Below are 18,661 nucleotides of genomic sequence, written 5' to 3' on the forward strand. Positions count from 1 at the left end.
CAAAATTTAATGTTCCACAACGATGTGAAACATGTTCCACTATTGATAATATTGGTAACGTCGTAGTCTCCAAGACCATTTTCACCTTGTCAATATATATTTGGCCCAGAATCCACTAATACACTCTTAGATCGACTATAAACAATACAATTTTTACGCATGATTATCATCTAAACATATAATTAGCAACATTAAGCATAAAAAAAATCAGGAGTAAGGAGATATTACCTGAGTCTTCTTTAATCATTTGTATAAGTAAAGATAAAATTCAAATAATAAAAATAAATAAACTAAGATAAAAGGTTATTTATATTTCTTAACAAGATGACTGAGACTTCTATATCTAAACACTAACTTAACGTTAAAGTATATTTGTAAGTAGATAAAACAATTTTTTTTTTTATAATTTTAGGTAACATCTTTTAAGTGATTCTTAATTTTTTATTTTATCATTTCTCTATATTTTAAAATTACTCAAAAGATATCACTTCTTTTTGTAAAAGAAAGTTTTCAAAATATTATTATTCTTAAATATTCAGAGTGGGATGAAAAACAAAAATAACAATGTCAAATTAGTGACTTTATTACATCCACCCGATTTTGAAAAAATATTGAAAACAATCTAAGTTTCATGTAAACCTATTTGCATTGAAATTAAACATGTATGTAGACTCGATCGATATGAAATGTTATATATATTTATCTTTTTCATTTATGACAAATGACTTTGAAATTAATTGGGAAATGATTAGTCACAAAGCATACACAATTATAAGATGATTATGATTGGTGAAAACATTTAAGATGAACAATTTGAAAATGAAGTTTAGTTTTAAAAGTAATCTAAAATAATACATAATTAAAATGAATTAAAGAGTTAATTAGAAATCAGTTCAAAATTTGATTTAAAACTAGTTTTTGTTTTATAAAATATACAAAAGTATTTTTAAAATAAATGTTCATCTTAAAAATAAAACCTTGAAGTCCATTCAATTTCGATACATATGGTCGATAAAGATGGTCTCACTAAATTAAAATCGAATAAAAAAAGAAAAAGAGAAATTCCGGGAAAAATACATTGAGATTGGAAGATTCTCCCCTTCGAACTCTCTTTTCTTCTCTGTTCGTTTGCGTCTTCTCCCTCAGATCTAAAATCCAGAAAACCACACCTTCTCTTTTTTCTATCTTCCTTCGAAGGGAACTGCGACGATGTCGAGTGATAGCGACGAGGATGAGCTCCTCCAGATGGCGCTGAAGGAGCAATCGCAGCGAGATGTCAACTACGGCAAAACCTCCAATTCACGCAAGCCCGTCGCTAACTACGTCCAACAGCCGAAGAAAAACGCGCCTCCGTCCAAACAGTCCAACTCCAAAGGCGGAGTCGCCGACGATGACGACGATTCCGAAGTCGAGATGCTCAGCATCTCCAGCGGTGACGAGGATAACGTGAGAGATCCGGTTGCCGCCTCAAAGACCCGAGGCGCCGCCGCCGGGAGACCGGCGCGCGATGACGATCGCGTCTGGGACGGCGAGGAGCCTAGTCGCTGGAAGCATGTTGACGAGGCTGAGGTAATGCGATCATCGCTTTTGTCAGTGCTTTACATTTTCGACTCACCGAATCAATCTTATTTTATTCTATAAATTACCTAATTAATTAATTAGTGGTCTTATTACTCTCAAACCTAATCCCATTATTTCGATAGGATCTATTGCTATAATCAATAAATATTCGCATACTTCTTCATAATGCAAGAGGAAAATCTTAGGAATCTGAGTTGGCAGTAGATAAGGTTGATATGGAAACATATCATAGAATTAAAAGAAAGGAAGAGTAGCTGTAGGAAATTCGGGAATAGATTGATTAATAATATGCAGATACGCATAGCTCATCGTCATACATTTAGATAACAGGAGAAGTTACTGAACTATATATGCACTAACTAACTAAATGTTTGAAACAGGACTAACTAATCGGAGAAAACTAGTATAAGCAACAGCTGTAGCAGATAACCCAACTTGTTGGTAATATAAATGCTACTGTATCTTTACTCTTGGGCCCTTTCAGTTACGTAAAAGTTGGTTCAGTAAAACTTGTTCAAAGGTTCTTAGACTGTCTAACATAGTACATTCTTAATAACATGCCTAGTCTTCTACAATGTTTACCGAGATTGAAGCATCTTATGCAGGTGCTTGTGTCTAGGTGTGGGTGACATTGTTCACGTGTCCTGTGTGCACTTGTGCAGAGTTAGTTAGGTTGGCTTTGCCTATAATTAAGGGGACCTTGTATGGTCATTGTACGAGTAACTTTATGCTTATCCGTCAGTTAGTTAAAGTTCACTGAGAGAGGGATAGTTCACTGAGAGGGAAATTTCAAGTTGTAAAATCTGTTTTCATAAATGCTTTCAATTGGACCACGCTTCAGTGTGTGATCTTCTATCCTTTGCCTCTTTTTCTTCATCTTCTGTTCACAGTTAATTCTGTTATTGGATATTGTTTCTGTGGTAGACGATCTTGCAGTAGACTTGTGCATTCAAATTCAGAACAAGTTCAAGTAACTACACTGTGATAATTTTGAAACAGTTCGTGAAGTATTTGCAACTTTTGTTTTTGCAAATTGCATGTTCCAACCTGACGTACTGTGTACATGAAACAGTAAATAATGTCTATATCAATTCCTTCTTTTAACAGCTTATTTAATGTCTATCATGTTTCATTGCATTTTGGTTTGGCTGCCATTCAAATAACATGTAATTGACAATTGCTACTGCTAATAATCTGTTGTGGAGAATCTACAGGTGGTCATAATAATGAATATCCTAATAACATCATAGATCTTATTATTGATGTCCATGCTAGCTAGGATGAGATTATGCTTGCTTTAAATGAAATGAGTTATTGGAGGGTATGTGCCTGTTGAAAGGGATTAGATTTATAGGTATCTTATGTTTTATGGGATATACTTGGTCTGTCATTTCTGTTTTTTGTTTCCTTCGTGTTTTGTTATTTATAGATATTATTCACAATCATATATGGATTTTTTTGGAATATGCTATTCATCACAAACTTGGAAGTTTGAAATTTAGATGCTTTGTTCATGGTCTATGAAATTAAAGAAATTCTGTTTTATATGAAAAGTACTTATGAAATTCTGTTTAATTTAATGTAGTTGGGCTTCTTTGACAGCTTGCTCGTAGGGTTCGTGAAATGAGGGAAACAAGAACAGCACCTGTGGCTCAAAAGTTTGTGCCTCCAACTTTTGAAAATAAAGCTTCTGCAGTGGGTAGAAAGGGTCTTACCTACTTACAGTCATTCCCTCGTGGCATGGAATGTGTTGATCCACTGGGGTTGGGGTAAAGTTCATTTTGATGCTTTTCTTACATTGATTTTTCTCTTTTCCTTCCCTATTGTTGTGTTATTTCCGTGCTTCTTCAGTTCCATGTCCTGGAGACTTATTTGTGTTGACATTTGGCAGTATCATAGACAACAGAACACTAAGGCTGATCACTGAGTCTTCACATAGCTCTGCTAATGTTGACAAGGATATTCTGGAAGGCAACCTACGTGGTAACTATTTTTATATGTTAGGTGTTATGTAGCATATTTACTTTAGAATATCTGCCCTTAGAGTGTTCTTATTTTTCCTTATATAATATACTTTTTTTTTTTCCCACAAATCATGTCTTGTTACAATATTTGATAATGAGAAAAGAAATACCCTGGAAGCACTCTTACTATCACCCAGGACAGATGTGGTCTTGTTTTGTAGTTATCATTGATGCCAATTCATTGCAGTTCATTATTTGTCTTTTTTCAATCGAGTAAAGGTTTTGTTTTAGGAAACAGTAACACAGACGGTAATTTGGTACTGAATTAGAATATGGAAGAATTTTTTGGTAAATGGTTTGGCCTGTGAATTGTAAAATAATGTAATGACCTGAATAGGACTTTTAATTGTTAGAAATCAGAGTTGAAAAGACGAAGAGAAATTGAAGACATCTTAGTCTTCACATTTCACCTAGGGTGGCATCATGGCTTGGAGTGGAATCATAAATTTTAGCATGATGCTCTAACGTTTCCTCTTTCTTTAGAAACTCATTATATGATTTAAATAGGCGTATAGGACTCATCAAATTTTGGTGTTAAGTAATCATCAACTCGGGACCCAAGGAAATTAATTTGCCATCAATAAATGGACACAAGAGCACAATAACTGGGTTAAATTATGGAAAAGTCCTCTATAGATCAGTGTTATTAAAAAATGGCCGTGGGGGATTTCAGCGGTGGTCTTTTGGACAGCCACCACATGGCAGTGGTGAATAGTGTTTCGCATGGTGGCTCATGGTGACCGTGTTGGGTGTTGCAGAGTGGTGGTTCAGAGCTGCCATGGTGGAAATCCTGAACAGTGTACTTGAGAAAGATACAGAGGAATAAAATGAATTTAAGAGTTTGTCACCCTCAGGATTTTATATTTGTAATAACTTTGAATACCTCAGATGCAATGTATGAGAGGGATTTCATATTTTAGACTGTACTTGTGTTTATGTGCTTCTTCTTTAAGTGTTCAAAAAGTTGATAGCATTTTTGTTGCCATTATACAGAAAAACTGCTGTATTTTTCGGAGAACTTTGATGCAAAGTTGTTTTTAGCACGGATACACCTTAATACCAGTGCTGCTGATCTGGAGGCTGGTGCACTTGCTTTGAAAACTGATTTCAAAAGTCGTACTGAGCAGAGAAAGCAGTTGGTTAAGGATAACTTTGATTGCTTTGTCTCTTGCAAAACAACAATTGATGGTATGAATTTATTTGTGCACCACAGTATTCAATTACATCTAGTTTAAACTTACAAAAGTGATATTTTACTCTTGACTGACTGACACACCTATGATGCTCAAACTCTTACTCATTCTTTGTCAAGATTATTTTATTTTTAATGTGAAACGTTTTTTCTTTTTTTTTGTAGATATTGAGTCAAAGTTAAGACGTATTGAGGATGATCCTGAAGGTTCCGGGACTTCCCATTTGTATAATATTATTCAGGGAGTCAGTTTGCAGGCTAACCGTGCTTTGAAGCCTTTATTTGAGAGACAGGTGGCTGAAGGCTTTATTCTAGATTTTTTTTTTTGTGGCTGCTATTCTGGATTTGAAATAAGTTATTCATGACTTCAATGAATTTTGTAGGCTCAAGCAGAAAAAATTAGGACTGTCCAAGGTATGCTACAGAGGTTTCGAACGCTTTTCAACCTGCCAAGTACTATCTGTAGCAGCATTAGTAAGGGTGAATATGATTTGGCAGTCAGGGAGTACAAGAAGGCCAAATCAATTGCTCTACCCTCTCATGTACAAAACGTTTATATTGATGTGGATTTTTCTATTCTGCCCCTTGTTTGATTCGTAAACGAAGTTTAATTTTAATGTTTCTTGAAGTTCGGGTATACATGCTCATACATTTTTTATTTCAAGTTTCAACCATCTATTGTAGCAAAATAAGAATTGCATCCATTTTAGCATTTATTTGTTTAGGGGTATATCATGTTTGTGAATATTTTCTGGTTCTTCCAAGCATCTTTTACTTACTGGGTTTTACTAATCTTTTGGCCTCAAATCAGATTCAGGTAGGTATACTAAAACGTGTTCTTGAAGAAGTTGAGAAAGTGATGAATGATTTCAAGACTATGCTTTTCCAATCTATGGAAGATCCACAAATAGATCTAACAAGTGTAAGTTTTTATTTCTTGAATTTACCTGCTAATGTTTAAATGAATTTATTTGCGAAGAAGCATTGGACTATACACGAGGTTGCATTTCAGTATGCAGTACCTTTGATTTTGCTGACCTGTGACATTATTTCTGGTGCATCTTGCTTAGCGGAAACTGATTCATAACACTGCATGAGTTAGTTATGCTTTGGGCCAATTTTGAATGAAGTTATTTTTTTTTTGGTTAAGAAGAAAAGCATAAATAAGAGCTGATGTTTACTTTCACAATGCGGATATTCACCAATTTCTCTCCTTCAGTTTGTTTTATCATGTTATTTTAATGTTTATTGAAGCACATCTTCTTGGACATGCCACTGGTAGTGGGCTTGTAGCAAAGTCTTTGGGTAGTTTGTAGGAGATGCTCATGCTAGCTTCAAACAGTTGTGCTGGTATTTTTAAGAAATTGCATTTCATTTGGACATGACGTGGGTGTGATTTATTGGATTGAATTTTGAAGAAAATACTTCAGTGTGTGCAACATAATTTAATCAAATCAAACATATTGCTTATGTGATAGAATGCTGAGGCTATTTATTCTTTGAGTTTCTGTTTGTTGTTACTGCTCTGCCTTTCAAACCATGAAGCTTGGATATCTCTCCTGTTTGAAGTGACAGTGTTGGATACAATTCTGACATTGGCACCTCTCGTGTTTGAAGTGTCGGTGCTGGGCAGGTTTCTGACGTTAACACCTCTCTAAAATGTATTAGGCACTTCTAATTAGGCATCCAATTAAAAATTGTAGGTTCACATACATGAGCCAACACCTCTGTATAAACACTGTTATTGAAGAAAAAAAGCAGGGTTTTAACTTTTTGAAAAAAATATAACAGAATATAAAAATATTGTCTCTCACTTCCTTATCATAGAAAAATTGTAAAAGAGAAGTTGAATATGCTTTCTTGAAACATAATGTCTTCTTGTTTTGGGATCTTTTTGTAAAGAGACTAACCCTTTGTTTGGATGCATACATTTTGGTGGGGGCTGGGAGTTAAAAAGAATTTTTTTTTTTTTTCATTTTAACCATTAAGCAAACAATGATACAAGAGACTGGGAGGGAAAGGGGGAAGGTAGCACCCAAAGAAAAATTCATTTCTCTAGTGGCGTGAAATTGAGTAATACGTGGAAGGAAATGTGTGATGGGCCTTATCTTTTGTCCTTCTGTGAAATTAAAAATAAATTCATTTTATTGATATGTTTTTTTAAAATGTATTAAGAAAAAATAGTATAAAAATTTTCATTTTTGAAGTTAAACTATTTTTTAATTAGTGTAAAAGGTTTACAATATACCTATTTCTTTCCACTTTCTTTGTCGATCATCCAACTTACTAGGAAACTTTCACACTTTCATTCTATTTCTGTCTGTGTAAGCAATATATTTTTCTATTCTATTTTCCTTGTATTTACATTCTTTAAATTTCTTTCTCTTGTTTTTCTCACATTCCACTCATCTAAGAAAGCCTTAAGTACTCACATTATTATATTAGTCTCTTAATGTTCTTTTGTGAGGCTCACCGTTATAGATTAAAGGTTAATATACAAGAGAAGGACATCGTTATTGATTTTTGGATAAGGTTGTACAGGAATATACAAATATTGGATGTTACATTAGATCTCTTGTCATGTTGCATATATTTCATTTTATTGAGTTTTTGGACATTGGTCTCCTCCAACGTCTCAGTTGGACCTAATACTTCGTAATATCAAAGTGGATTCCATGTCTTATTATGTAAAGAGTTTTGTGATAGCCGTGCTGCATTCTGTTTTCTTACAACTAGTCTGTAGAGTTTTATGCTTTTTAGGATACCTTATCTTCTGCCCCATTGTATTTTTCATCATTATTTACTTCGTTTAAGTTTTCATATCTATAAAAGGAAAAAACAACTCACTGAATTTACTGTAGAACTACAGAAAACTCATCAAAATAAATCCCATAGGTCACAAATAGTGATAATGAAAAGGACTTTAGGGTGGCGTCATTTAAAAGATAGGCAGTTTTCTAAAACGGAATTTGATCTTTGTCATGATCATGATTGTGTACGTCATGTACTTGTTGAAGAATATTTAAGCTATTACATCTTAATTCTTATAATTTTATTGTTTGGACGGAGTGTAGTAAAAAAACTTACCTTACCTAGAGCATCATGGCCTGGTAATTAAGTTAGAGATGGATTGCAGTTATCTTTATTCTCTGTTTGTTTTGATGATTATTTTATAACACTTGGATTTTTCGTGTAGCTTGAGAATACTGTGAGGTTACTGTTGGATTTGGAGCCGGAGTCAGATCCAGTATGGCATTATTTGAATATACAGGTTAAAAATTCATATCCATGCTAGAATGAAATATATGCCATTTAATTTCCTTATTTACTTCTCAAGTTTTTTTGATCGTATGCTAAACAATATTGAGTAGTAAGGATTGAATGTCAATTGATAGAATGTTGCTGTTGTTGACCTGTTTTTATAACATGATAATTTGTACCTGTTATAATTTTAGAAAGAAGGAACTGATTGTATATGATCAATAAAATTTAGATTATGTGTTATTATGAATGCTTTTATTTATTGCCGTACATATCTTTGTAATGTGAGGATATCAAATCTCTTCTATTGTATTGATTTCTTTTTTAAAATTGTTTTGACCCAGTAGACCTATTGTCTTTGGAGGATTTTTTTTTTTGCGATCCTTTCTCCTAGGTTCGGATTCATTGTTCCAAAACAGCACAAGATTGGGATTGTGCTGCGTTGATCTATCCAATCGTTTATGCAAGCCACCCATCCTCATGTGGTGGTCCAATCTTCTTTTTTCTATCTTTAGGTTATGCAGAAAGAGAAAAAAAAATGTTTTTCATTTATTAGTATAAGGGAAATACTCAAATTTTTGGGTATTTTGACGTTGACTGGGCGGGGTCACCGAGCAATAGAGGCTCCACTTCAGCAGGGCATTGTGTTCTTGTTAGAGGCAATTTAATATCTTGGTGAAGTAAGAGATAAAATGTTATGGCAGTATAAAGTGCAAAAGCATAATATAGGGCAATGACATTATCCACTTGCAAGCTCATATGGCTGAAATGAAATAACTACTCAAAGAACTCAAATTTGATGAAGGTTCCCAAATACACCTTATTTGTGACAACCATGCAACATTACATATTTCCTCTAATCCTTGTCTTTCATGAGAAGACCAAACATATTGAAGTGAATTGTCATTTCGTAAGAGAAAAACTAGAGTCTAGGGACATCCCCTGCAATATTTGTCAACTCTAGTGAATAGTTGGCTCACATATCCACCAAGTCTCTAAGAGGATCAAGAATTGGTTATATTTGCAGCAAGTTGGACACATACAACTTATATGCCCCAACTTGAGAGGGAGTGTTATAATTTTAGAATTAAGGATTTGATCCTATATAATTAAGAATATCTAGATTACACACACACACACACACACACACACATATATATATATATATATATATATTATGAAGAACATTTTTATTTATAATCTCCTCTTTTATTGCATTGGTTCCTTTCTTTTCAATATAAACAAAGTACTTGTGCTCTCTTTGAAACACATGATTTATGCTTAATATTTCTCTCTTTCCTAGAGTTCAACAGAACTAACTGCCCCACCTAAGTATTTCACATTTACTTTTTCACCCTTTGGGCTTTAGTTGTCTCTGAACTTGTCACTCTCACTTTCATTGTTGTGGCCAAACTGTTGAGTCTTTAGGGTTTTTTCCTTCACAGAATCAGAGAATTCGCGGTCTGCTTGAGAAGTGCACTTTAGATCACGAGACTAGAATGGAAAATTTGCATAATGATTTGCGTGACAGGGCTCTTTCTGATGCCAGATGGATGCAGATTGAAGATGTGAATGATTCTGTAAGTTTATTGTCATTAAGCTAGGATAAATTTTTGGTGTGATTTTTTTTTAATATTGTTTTTGTTAACTATTGTCAGTCAGATATCAACTACTCCCCTATTGGTGAAGAGGTTGATGGTTTAAGAGGAAGGTATATCCGTAGATTAACTGCAGTTATAGTCCATCATATTCCAGCATTCTGGAAGGTTGCTCTCTCTGTTTTCAGTGGAAAATTTGCTAAGGTATTGTTATTTGGGGAAGACGTGTGCTTGAATTATTTATAAAATTTTATTTTCATTTTTTTGAGTATTTAATTTCTCTTCGTTGATAATATAGAGTCTTGGCTACTTCTGGAAGTGCAGTAATGATACTTTTTTTTTTTTTTGTATTTTACCATTCAATATATTTTGTTTATTTTCTTAAACTTATCACCCATAATTACATCTGCCATATATTTAGGGGGCCCTTTTTTCTTTTTCCAGTCTTCCCAAGTTTCCACTGATACAAATACCAACAGTTCTACAAATAAAATTGAAGAAAAGGCTGGAGAAGTGAAATACTCAAGTCATTCTCTTGATGAAGTTTCTGCAATGATATGCAGCACAATATCACTGTATGGAGTCAAGGTAATTATTGTGTTCACAAGACCGACCCTTTCTTCTATGAAAATTTATATTTTCTGACTTTGCAGTTTCTTTATGGTAAAATGGAGAATATATCTTATATTTTTCTCTATGCAGTGTTGCAAATTATCTTAATAGCTTGTTCTTTTTACTTTTTTTATTTAGTTTGATCTCTGATTTAACATAGTAGAGAAGGGAGAACAAGAATATTGCAGGAAGAGGGAAGTGAATTCATAGTTGTACTTTTCTTAAAATTCTCCTCAATATAACAGTGGATTTTTTCTGTTCTTAGCTATGTTTCAATACAAATACTATTTTGTTCATGTTCAAATTGTGGTGCCTTTCTGATTTTTCTGTTCTTTTGTCTGGCTATCTATGTCCACAAAGAGTGCATTTTTTTTTTTACAATTAAACCTCTTAGTAGAGGCAATAAGTGCTTTTGTCTTATGGTCTGGATAATGTTTTTTACCCTTTTCTTGTGCTATTACGCTATAACAAAGTTTTATGTTGGTGCTATCGGTCTTTATAGTGATGAATGAACTCTTATCATATAGTCTACTGAATTTAACTTAGATGACTTGTTTATTCAGTCATATATACATTTATTATTCTCTTCATGAATATCTGACTTGTATTTTCCCCCTCTTCTTTTTCTCTGTAGTCCTATTCTTAATATTTGAAAGCCTATTTTTTTATTATATAAACTTAAAAGCACTGCATGTTAAAACTTACTCTAGTAATTTAGAGAAGTATGTATACTGCAACATGATTGATTTGACAAACAGAATGTAGTTCATGGTTTTCTCTTTTTCCTATTTGTTTTGCATGTATACTGATACCCAGCCTGCTATTGCTGTAGGTTACCAACATTTTTCACGATCTGGAGGAATCAAATGTCCTCCGGTCCTACATGAGTGAGGCAATAGAAGATATATCTAAAGCATGTGTAGCTTTGGAATTGAAGGAAGCCTCACCTCCTATTGCCGGTATCAGTTCTTCAAATCTAGAAGTTTTCATTTATTAAGGTTCTGATCTGAGTGCATGTGTCTCTCCCTTTGTTGCAGTCTGTGCCATCCGAACATTGCAATCAGAGATTATAAGGATCTACGTACTAAGGCTCTGCTCTTGGATGCGGGCATCAGTTGATGAGGTTTCAAAGGATGTGACATGGGTTATTGTTTCAATTCTTGAAAGGAATAAATCCCCATACGCAATCTCATTCTTGCCTTTAATGTTCCGTTCAGTTGTAGCCTCTGCAATGGATCAAATCAATTCGTAAGTTTTAATATATTCATATAGGATCTGATGCCTTAAAGTGAAGTGAGCGAGTAGAATGCAATATAAACCAACTAATTGGTAATAGAGTATAATACTATTCTAATAATGAAGCGGGTGATTAGTTTCATTTTTCCTTCTTTTGCATATGGGATGCTAATACATGGTATAATATCATCTCCTTCTGAGTATGTTCTAAGGTGGCTGTCCAATTGGCATTTATCTCAATTGGCGGATTTAACTACATGAACCAGTGCCCACTGAACCATAGCAGACACAATTTTTTAGTAAAACCACTTAGAGCTTGGTCTTTTTCTATAATGTTTTATTGGGTTGCTCTCTAATAATTTTAAAAACAATTTTTTAATTTGCTCATAGTAGTCAATATTTTCTTTATCTCGGCTGATTTTTGTTTGGTAATCATAGTAGTCAATATTTTCTTTTTAAATTTTCTTCCAGGTTGATTGGATCCTAATCTTTGTTATGGTGCATGAGATATTCATTTCCTTATTTCATTTTTATAAAGATTTATTTCATGCAATTAGTTTGCGTTATTTATATTACTAGGGCATCTGAATATCATATCTTTTACCTGTAACTTTCCACCCCTACCCTTCATCTCCTTTTAATCTAACAGTTAAATGAGTTACTTATTGGAATTCGATCAGCAATAGGAAAGAGAAAGTCATTAATCTGAAACCGTGTGTTTTTAAGACAACATGAATTCTTTATTCATGTTAAGAAAAAAATATTAAATACAATAAATAGAGGAGATTTGATATCCTCTAATAATAAATGAAGATGTTCCTAATAATACATTATAACGTAAATGTTCTTAATTATATACTATCTGTTCCTTATTTCTATAACTATAACAGAACCATTAGATTAAAAGAAGATGAAGGGTGAGGAGTAATTTGATCGCTCATTTCATATGTATATGCATGTGTGTGTGTGAGAGAGAGAGAGAGACAGCAAGAGATTTAACTTCCCTCCAAAACTCCGAAATTGTAGCCGTGCCACTTGTGTACACCGGAGAGCACAGTTACAGAGGCATCTTACAACTAGTTAAGAACTCAAGAAATCTCAGTTAGCTTTACTAAGTGGGACCTAATGTGATTAAGGGGATGGATGAAACCTATATATGGATTCTGCACTACTGTAGCTGACTTGTAATGGGTCCCACCTTTTTCCAGGGGGTGATGTGGATAATACCATTGTCACATGTGAAGGGACAATGGTGCTTGTTGTACCTCCATCATGTTAGAAATCTCTTGAAACCCATAAGTGCTGTGGCCGATATGCCTTTCTGACCCATGAAGCTTATGTTATAGAAAAAGTTGCTAGTAGCTATAATAAGCCCAGGATATGTTGGCTTCAGTGTTTACTTTGCTAAAGATTCTATTCTACATAGTCAGCTCAGCTGTGTTCAACCCATGTCCTGGTTGACTCAAATAGATTGCCTGCAACCCCTCAAGTGCAAGCTGGTCCATAGCCCTCTAGTTTTTATCCTAAAAGGCATAAACTATTGTTATGCTCTGTCGGACTGTTAGCAGTACCTCAAGTGTTGTGCCTAAAAGATGTAGGCACTGGTTCTACTTGGTCGGGTGGCTGGACGATTCACATCTATTTGCATTCCATAGCCCGCTACGTGGGGTTGGAATTATGGTTGTACATAATGGGAACATAACTATGTGAAAATTTTTGCCAAATGATCCAAGAAAGAAATAGTTTTAAACCCAAGTTGTTATAATCCAAGAACTATTTAAATTATATGTTGTTAACATCAGAAGCTCGTGTTTAATTTGTACGAGCTCAATTTCTTGATTGTTGTAGGTTCATAGTTGAATTTTTCTTTATAGTTTATCTCTCAACTTTATTTTTCTAGTCCACTGTCTTTGGAGTGAAGTTTAAAGTTTCCGAATATCTCTTTCATCAACAAGAAAAAAAAATGTAAAGATCCTAATTTGGATAGAAGACCCTGACCCCGACTTTGCAGTTATTATTTCTTTCTGAAAATTATGGCTAATATTTCTCTATGCTGATCACTTCAGGATGCTTGAGTCCATAAAGAATGAGGCAACAAAGTCAGAGGACATATTTATGCAACTTCAAGAAATTCAAGAATCTGTCAGAATTGCGTGTCTAAACTGCTTCCTGGATTTTGCTGGTATGTTGGATTTAGTTAATCTTATACCCAATAGCGTACCTTTCCAGGTAAATAAAATTAAAGAAAACAGAAGTAAGATAGTGAAAGACATAATGGTGTTGTAGCACATAAAGGTTGAATTTTGTGTCAGCTTCTGTTTAATTGTCAGGTAGTTTAGAGGATATCCATATAAAGGAAATTAAACAAAACGAAAGTAAGATGGTGTTGTAGCACACAAAGTTTCTGTTGAGTCAACCTCTGTTTAATTGTCAGGTAGTTTGGAGCGTATAAGTTTCGAAGTTGGCAAGCATAGATCGGACGAAGAGGGCTCCCAGTTACCAAATGGATATATTCATGAATCAAAAAATGCACCGTCTGATTATCATGGAGGTGTTACTGATCCCCATCAAAAGTTATTGATTGTTCTAAGCAACATCGGATATTGCAAAGATGAACTTTCATATGAGTTGTATAACAAATATAAACACATCTGGCTGCATTCCAGGTAGTCCTTGTTGTTCCTTTATTATATAAAACAATCTGGTAAAATATTGTGAAATTCATCAGGAAGGCATGCTATTAAAGCTAAATGAGGTTTGCTGACTTTGTTAGGCTGCAACTTGCACGCTAACCATGCTAGAAAATTATCATTTGGTTTGTTCTGACTTCACATCAGAAATTTCTTATGTTTTTTGAATCAGTCAGTCTTTCCTTTTGATGTCTTCCCTCCCAGTAATTTGTTTGTCATCTTTCATTCAATATGATATTATGTATATATCTCAATTTTTTTCTTTAAGATTGATTCAATTTGGCTGGCAATAAATTTCAACTAATCAAGTTATTCTCTTGTAACCATCTTGTATATCTAAGTTTTTCTGTCACTGACTAGTCACTCTGTTGTATATAATTTCTATAAAGATATTTTATCCTGTCTTCGTTAGCATTCTGATTCCTGATTTGATTTTAATTCAGCGGGAAGGATGAAGGAAACAGTGATGTAAAAGATCTTGTGAATAGTTTCTCGGCGCTTGAAGGGAAGGTCCTTGAACAATATACTTTTGCAAAGGTAAAATGAGAAATATATCGTTCATGTTCTTCAAGAAAATAATTAGGTTTGAAATAGATGAGTATAGAGGCTGTAATGAGAGTTATAAGGGCATTTAATTAGTAATTTCTTATTAGGTTTGTGAATTATTGATGATTTTTCTGTAAGGGTTATCTGAATCATCTGAAATAATTGACAGTTTTCATGAGTGGTTCATGGAGAAATAATCAGTTAGAAGAATAGACTATTAATATAATATAATCACATATTATACGGACTCTAAATTATAAGGTTTTGTGCATTGACCGGTATTAATCAGCTGCCTGTCTTTGCTCCAACTCTACCAACCTGTATCTGTGCAGTCTAAGTTTCTGCCATTGACTTTGAGTAATGAAATAAAACAAATGAAGAAATTACTATCTGTTCCTGCCTAAATTATGCAACAGATGGTCAATGATTAGTTTCCAACAATAAAATCTTGATGTATATGTTATGTTGTGTTCGATGTGCTAGAATATTGAATATTAAAAGTACTGTAAAACATTTAAATTAGATGAATAGTTGTCCACATTAAAATAGTCTGGGTATTCTGAAGCAGGAAGAACAAGGGTAGTAAGTTGTAGCACTATGCTTACTCATGTTGGAAATTTTTTCTCTGTATATGCCTGCTTTCACTATTCACTACCATGACGAGTTTCTGTGTTCTCATTAGGCAAACTTGATCAGATCTGCTGCCATGAATTATCTGCTGAATTCTGGCATTCATTGGGGAGCAGCGCCTGCAGTTAAAGTGAGGAGCTAATGGCAATAGTTTGTGTTGTAAATATGACTGTTCCCATTATTTGTTTGTTTTTCTCTGAAATGAGTCTTGGTTTTTCTTTTGGAAAATGATGTTTTGACGTGATGTTCAATTTTATGTTGGTCTCTTCCAGGGTGTCCGTGATGCAGCAGTAGAGTTGCTTCATACATTGGTAGCTGTCCACGCAGAGGTAATGTAATGATTGCATGTAATTTGGGATTATGTATCCTACTCTTGCCTTTTAAAAAAGGTGACGATTAATTTTACTTGAAGGAAATAAAAGGGAAAAAAAAAAGCATTCTTATAAGATACCTTCCATAGGATCACAACAAAATCTGCAAAAAGTTTCTCTCCCTATCTTTGCTAAATAGGCTGCTTTAAATAATACAAGTATGCTTAACAACAAAGGCTATTGACAGATGCTGATAGATACATGATATGATTTGATAGGGAAATATCAATATTTCCCATTATTAGATATTGATTTTATTCCTTATTATTGTATGTCTTTTTCATTATAAATAATACTCGTGTGCACCCAACACACGGGATTTGTTATATTAGTTATCTGTTTGTCTCTTCTCAACATGGAATCAAAACAGTAGCAGCATCTTCCATGACCAGTTTTGTCACTAATATTTTCGATAGACACCGAAAGTACTGAAATATAGAATCAGATAACACTGCTACAAAACCCTTTTCAGTTATTGCTGGACAGTCTACGTCAGTACTACAAGTCTTGAAGGACTTGTTAAGAAGGGTCTTTCATATAACAAATGGATTTTGAAGGAATATTTCTGTTCAGAAGTTAAGTTTATGGTCACTTGACTTGCATATTCTTTTCATTGACCTTGTGAATGTTGTTGTATTTTGCTAAACTTTTGGTGTTAGTTCAGTTTAGAGGCCATTTGTCTATACTGCATTGGAGTGAATAATTAACGTGAAGATGATGCATAGATGATTTTAGTCAATGCAATCCTTGCATTAGAGACCTAGTTCTTAAACTTTGCTTTGTGTATTTACAGTTTAAACAGTTGCTTCATTATATTTTCTTGAAGGTAGTCTGCTGAGATGCAGTGTTTTTTGTCGTAGGTTTTTGCTGGTGCTAAGCCTCTCTTAGATAAAACACTTGGCATTCTCGTGGAAGGCTTGATTGACACATTCATCAGCATTTTTCGTGAAAATGAAGCTACTGATCTCAGTGCACTTGATACAAATGGATTTTGTCAGCTCATGCTTGAGGTAAGTTATGGTAGTACTTTGGCGTATTAAACCATCAATGATAGTGGACATGGCATATTAAGCTCTCGCTGAAGCTTGTGGCGTTCCTTGATTTAGGAACGGGGCATACTTACCTTAGATTTTGGTGTATTTGGTAAAGAAAAATAAAGATGTATAATAGTACCCTGGGATTTGTAATATATTTTTATATAATATGATAAAACACAAAAAGCTTCATGCTTCATGTTCTTTACCTGCACAGTATAAATTTAGGCCTTACATGATTAGATTGTTTGATTAATCGACTTGTATCTCTGCAGCTTGAGTACTTCGAGACTATATTAAACCCATATTTTACATCGGATGCTAGAGATTCCTTGAAGGCTTTACAAGGATTACTTTTGGAAAAAGCCACAGAGAGTGTGACTGATGCTGTCGAGAATGCAGGACATAGTCGTCGGCCAACTCGCGGCAGTGAAGATGCAGTTGATGATAAGCAACAAGGAATAAGTGTATCTCCAGATGAGCTCATTGTAAGCAATTAGTTTGTTGCCCTTTTTACTTGTGGCATGTCTAAATCTGAGCTGGGGGTGGCTGAATAAATTGGTGATTATTTTGGTTTCATAGTTTGGACTGGATGTAACGTTAGTATAGACTTGTTTAGTTATATGAAAATGAGGTTTATTTTGTTGTGGGATGTCTATGTCTGTGAAGCAGTTCTAATACGTTGTGTACTGAATTTTGTTGCTATACTTACTATCTAAAGCTGTATTTCTGTATTTCAGTCTCTTGCGCAGCAGTACAGCTCCGAGTTCCTTCAATTAGAGCTTGAGAGAACACGCATTAACACAGCATGTTTTGCAGAATCTATTCCTTTGGACACTGTGCCAGAACCAGCCAAATCTGCCTACTCTCCCTTCAGGAACTCGATGGATTCTCCTAGCAAAGCCTACAGAGGTGCCCAAAAAACTGGATCCACTAATTTCCCTCGGCATAGACATTGATGGGTATAGAGTAGCATCTTTTTTCTTTGTTTGCCTATTATGTATTTATTGTAGTATATTTTTGGTTTAGTAGTTAATGAAAATTTGTATTCTTTTCACTGTTACCTCTCTGTAAAGGTGGATGGCAATTACCACATATAATGAGTTTTGGAACATATGTCGGCATTCCCGTATGCCAACCGTGAGTGCAGTGAGTTTTGTTATTTGAGTTGAATGAGTTATTTGGATGTGAAGTGTAAGATAAATTAGTGTAGTAGCTTATCAATCATCTCGGCAGAGCTTTGTGTTAAACAAACAAAAAGAATGGAGGCCGTTTATTTGATCAATCAAATTTAAAGTAACGATTCTCGTGAAATCTTGATTTATAGTGGTTCACATTTTCAACTCACAATTCTCCCTACCAGTACATAAGCTGTACTACATAATTTTTCGTGTAAAATTATAATTAATGTGCATTTTGGAATGCTATTTGCTTATGAATCGTGATTGTAACTCTTGGATTATCATTTGATTCTTCACGAAGTTTTTATTATCAGTGTTATTTATTGTATATCGGTGGTTATGATATTCATATTCTCTATGACAGCATTATATTATTTTGATGTTGGGGATTGGTAGAAGGGACATAATGAAGTGGAATGAATAAAAAAAAAATTAATGATTGAAGTTCCGATGTTTAATTATTTTCCTCCGTTAGGATGCTCAAAATCTACAATTCTTTATTTGGAAAGAGTAGCAATGTATATTTTTACTGCTTATTAACTTTTTGAGATGTGCTAAATTATATAAACTATATTGACCGATCCATTTAAAATTACAAAACTTTCTAAATTTTACTCGATTATAATTTTAGAATTCTAGCTAAATTTTACTTAATAGTTACTTTTAACAACACAGTATTATTGCTTTATAAGATAACGGGTTAAA

General features: G+C 34.0%; 1 protein-coding gene across 2 annotated transcripts; it reads left to right on the forward strand.

Annotated features, from left to right (window-relative positions):
* Positions 1-1,038: 1,038 nt before the first annotated feature.
* On the forward strand, positions 1,039-18,089 carry LOC114190248 (exocyst complex component SEC5A-like). Of its 2 annotated transcripts, XM_028079057.1 has the most exons (21): positions 1,042-1,569; positions 3,184-3,350; positions 3,473-3,564; positions 4,599-4,793; positions 4,963-5,090; positions 5,181-5,339; positions 5,609-5,719; positions 7,994-8,068; positions 9,504-9,638; positions 9,717-9,860; positions 10,101-10,244; positions 11,101-11,227; positions 11,306-11,516; positions 13,571-13,686; positions 13,939-14,170; positions 14,638-14,731; positions 15,423-15,500; positions 15,643-15,699; positions 16,602-16,751; positions 17,051-17,263; positions 17,516-18,089. In XM_028079057.1, exons 1-21 carry the CDS (start codon positions 1,210-1,212, stop codon positions 17,732-17,734), a joined length of 3,207 nt encoding a protein of 1,068 aa, XP_027934858.1. In that variant the 5' UTR covers positions 1,042-1,209; the 3' UTR covers positions 17,735-18,089. The 2 variants fall into 2 exon arrangements, with proteins under 2 accessions (XP_027934859.1, XP_027934858.1); XM_028079058.1 differs by lacking the exons at positions 16,602-16,751; positions 17,051-17,263; positions 17,516-18,089 and adding an exon at positions 16,214-16,582 and having other exon boundaries at positions 1,039-1,569.
* Positions 18,090-18,661: the final 572 nt, after the last annotated feature.

The sequence above is a fragment of the Vigna unguiculata genome, chromosome 7 (genome assembly GCF_004118075.2).
Source record: "Vigna unguiculata cultivar IT97K-499-35 chromosome 7, ASM411807v1, whole genome shotgun sequence".
Lineage (NCBI taxonomy): Eukaryota > Viridiplantae > Streptophyta > Magnoliopsida > Fabales > Fabaceae > Vigna > Vigna unguiculata.

Bases quoted from the DNA above. Each gene is read 5' to 3' on its own strand.
- LOC114190248 (XM_028079057.1), top strand. From the start codon at position 1,210: ATGTCGAGTGATAGCGACGAGGATGAGCTCCTCCAGATGGCGCTGAAG. The intron at 3,565-4,598 runs GTAACTATTTTT...GCCATTATACAG, and splicing joins TCTGGAAGGCAACCTACGTG to AAAAACTGCTGTATTTTTCG. The intron at 11,517-13,570 runs GTAAGTTTTAAT...TGATCACTTCAG, and splicing joins GCAATGGATCAAATCAATTC to GATGCTTGAGTCCATAAAGA.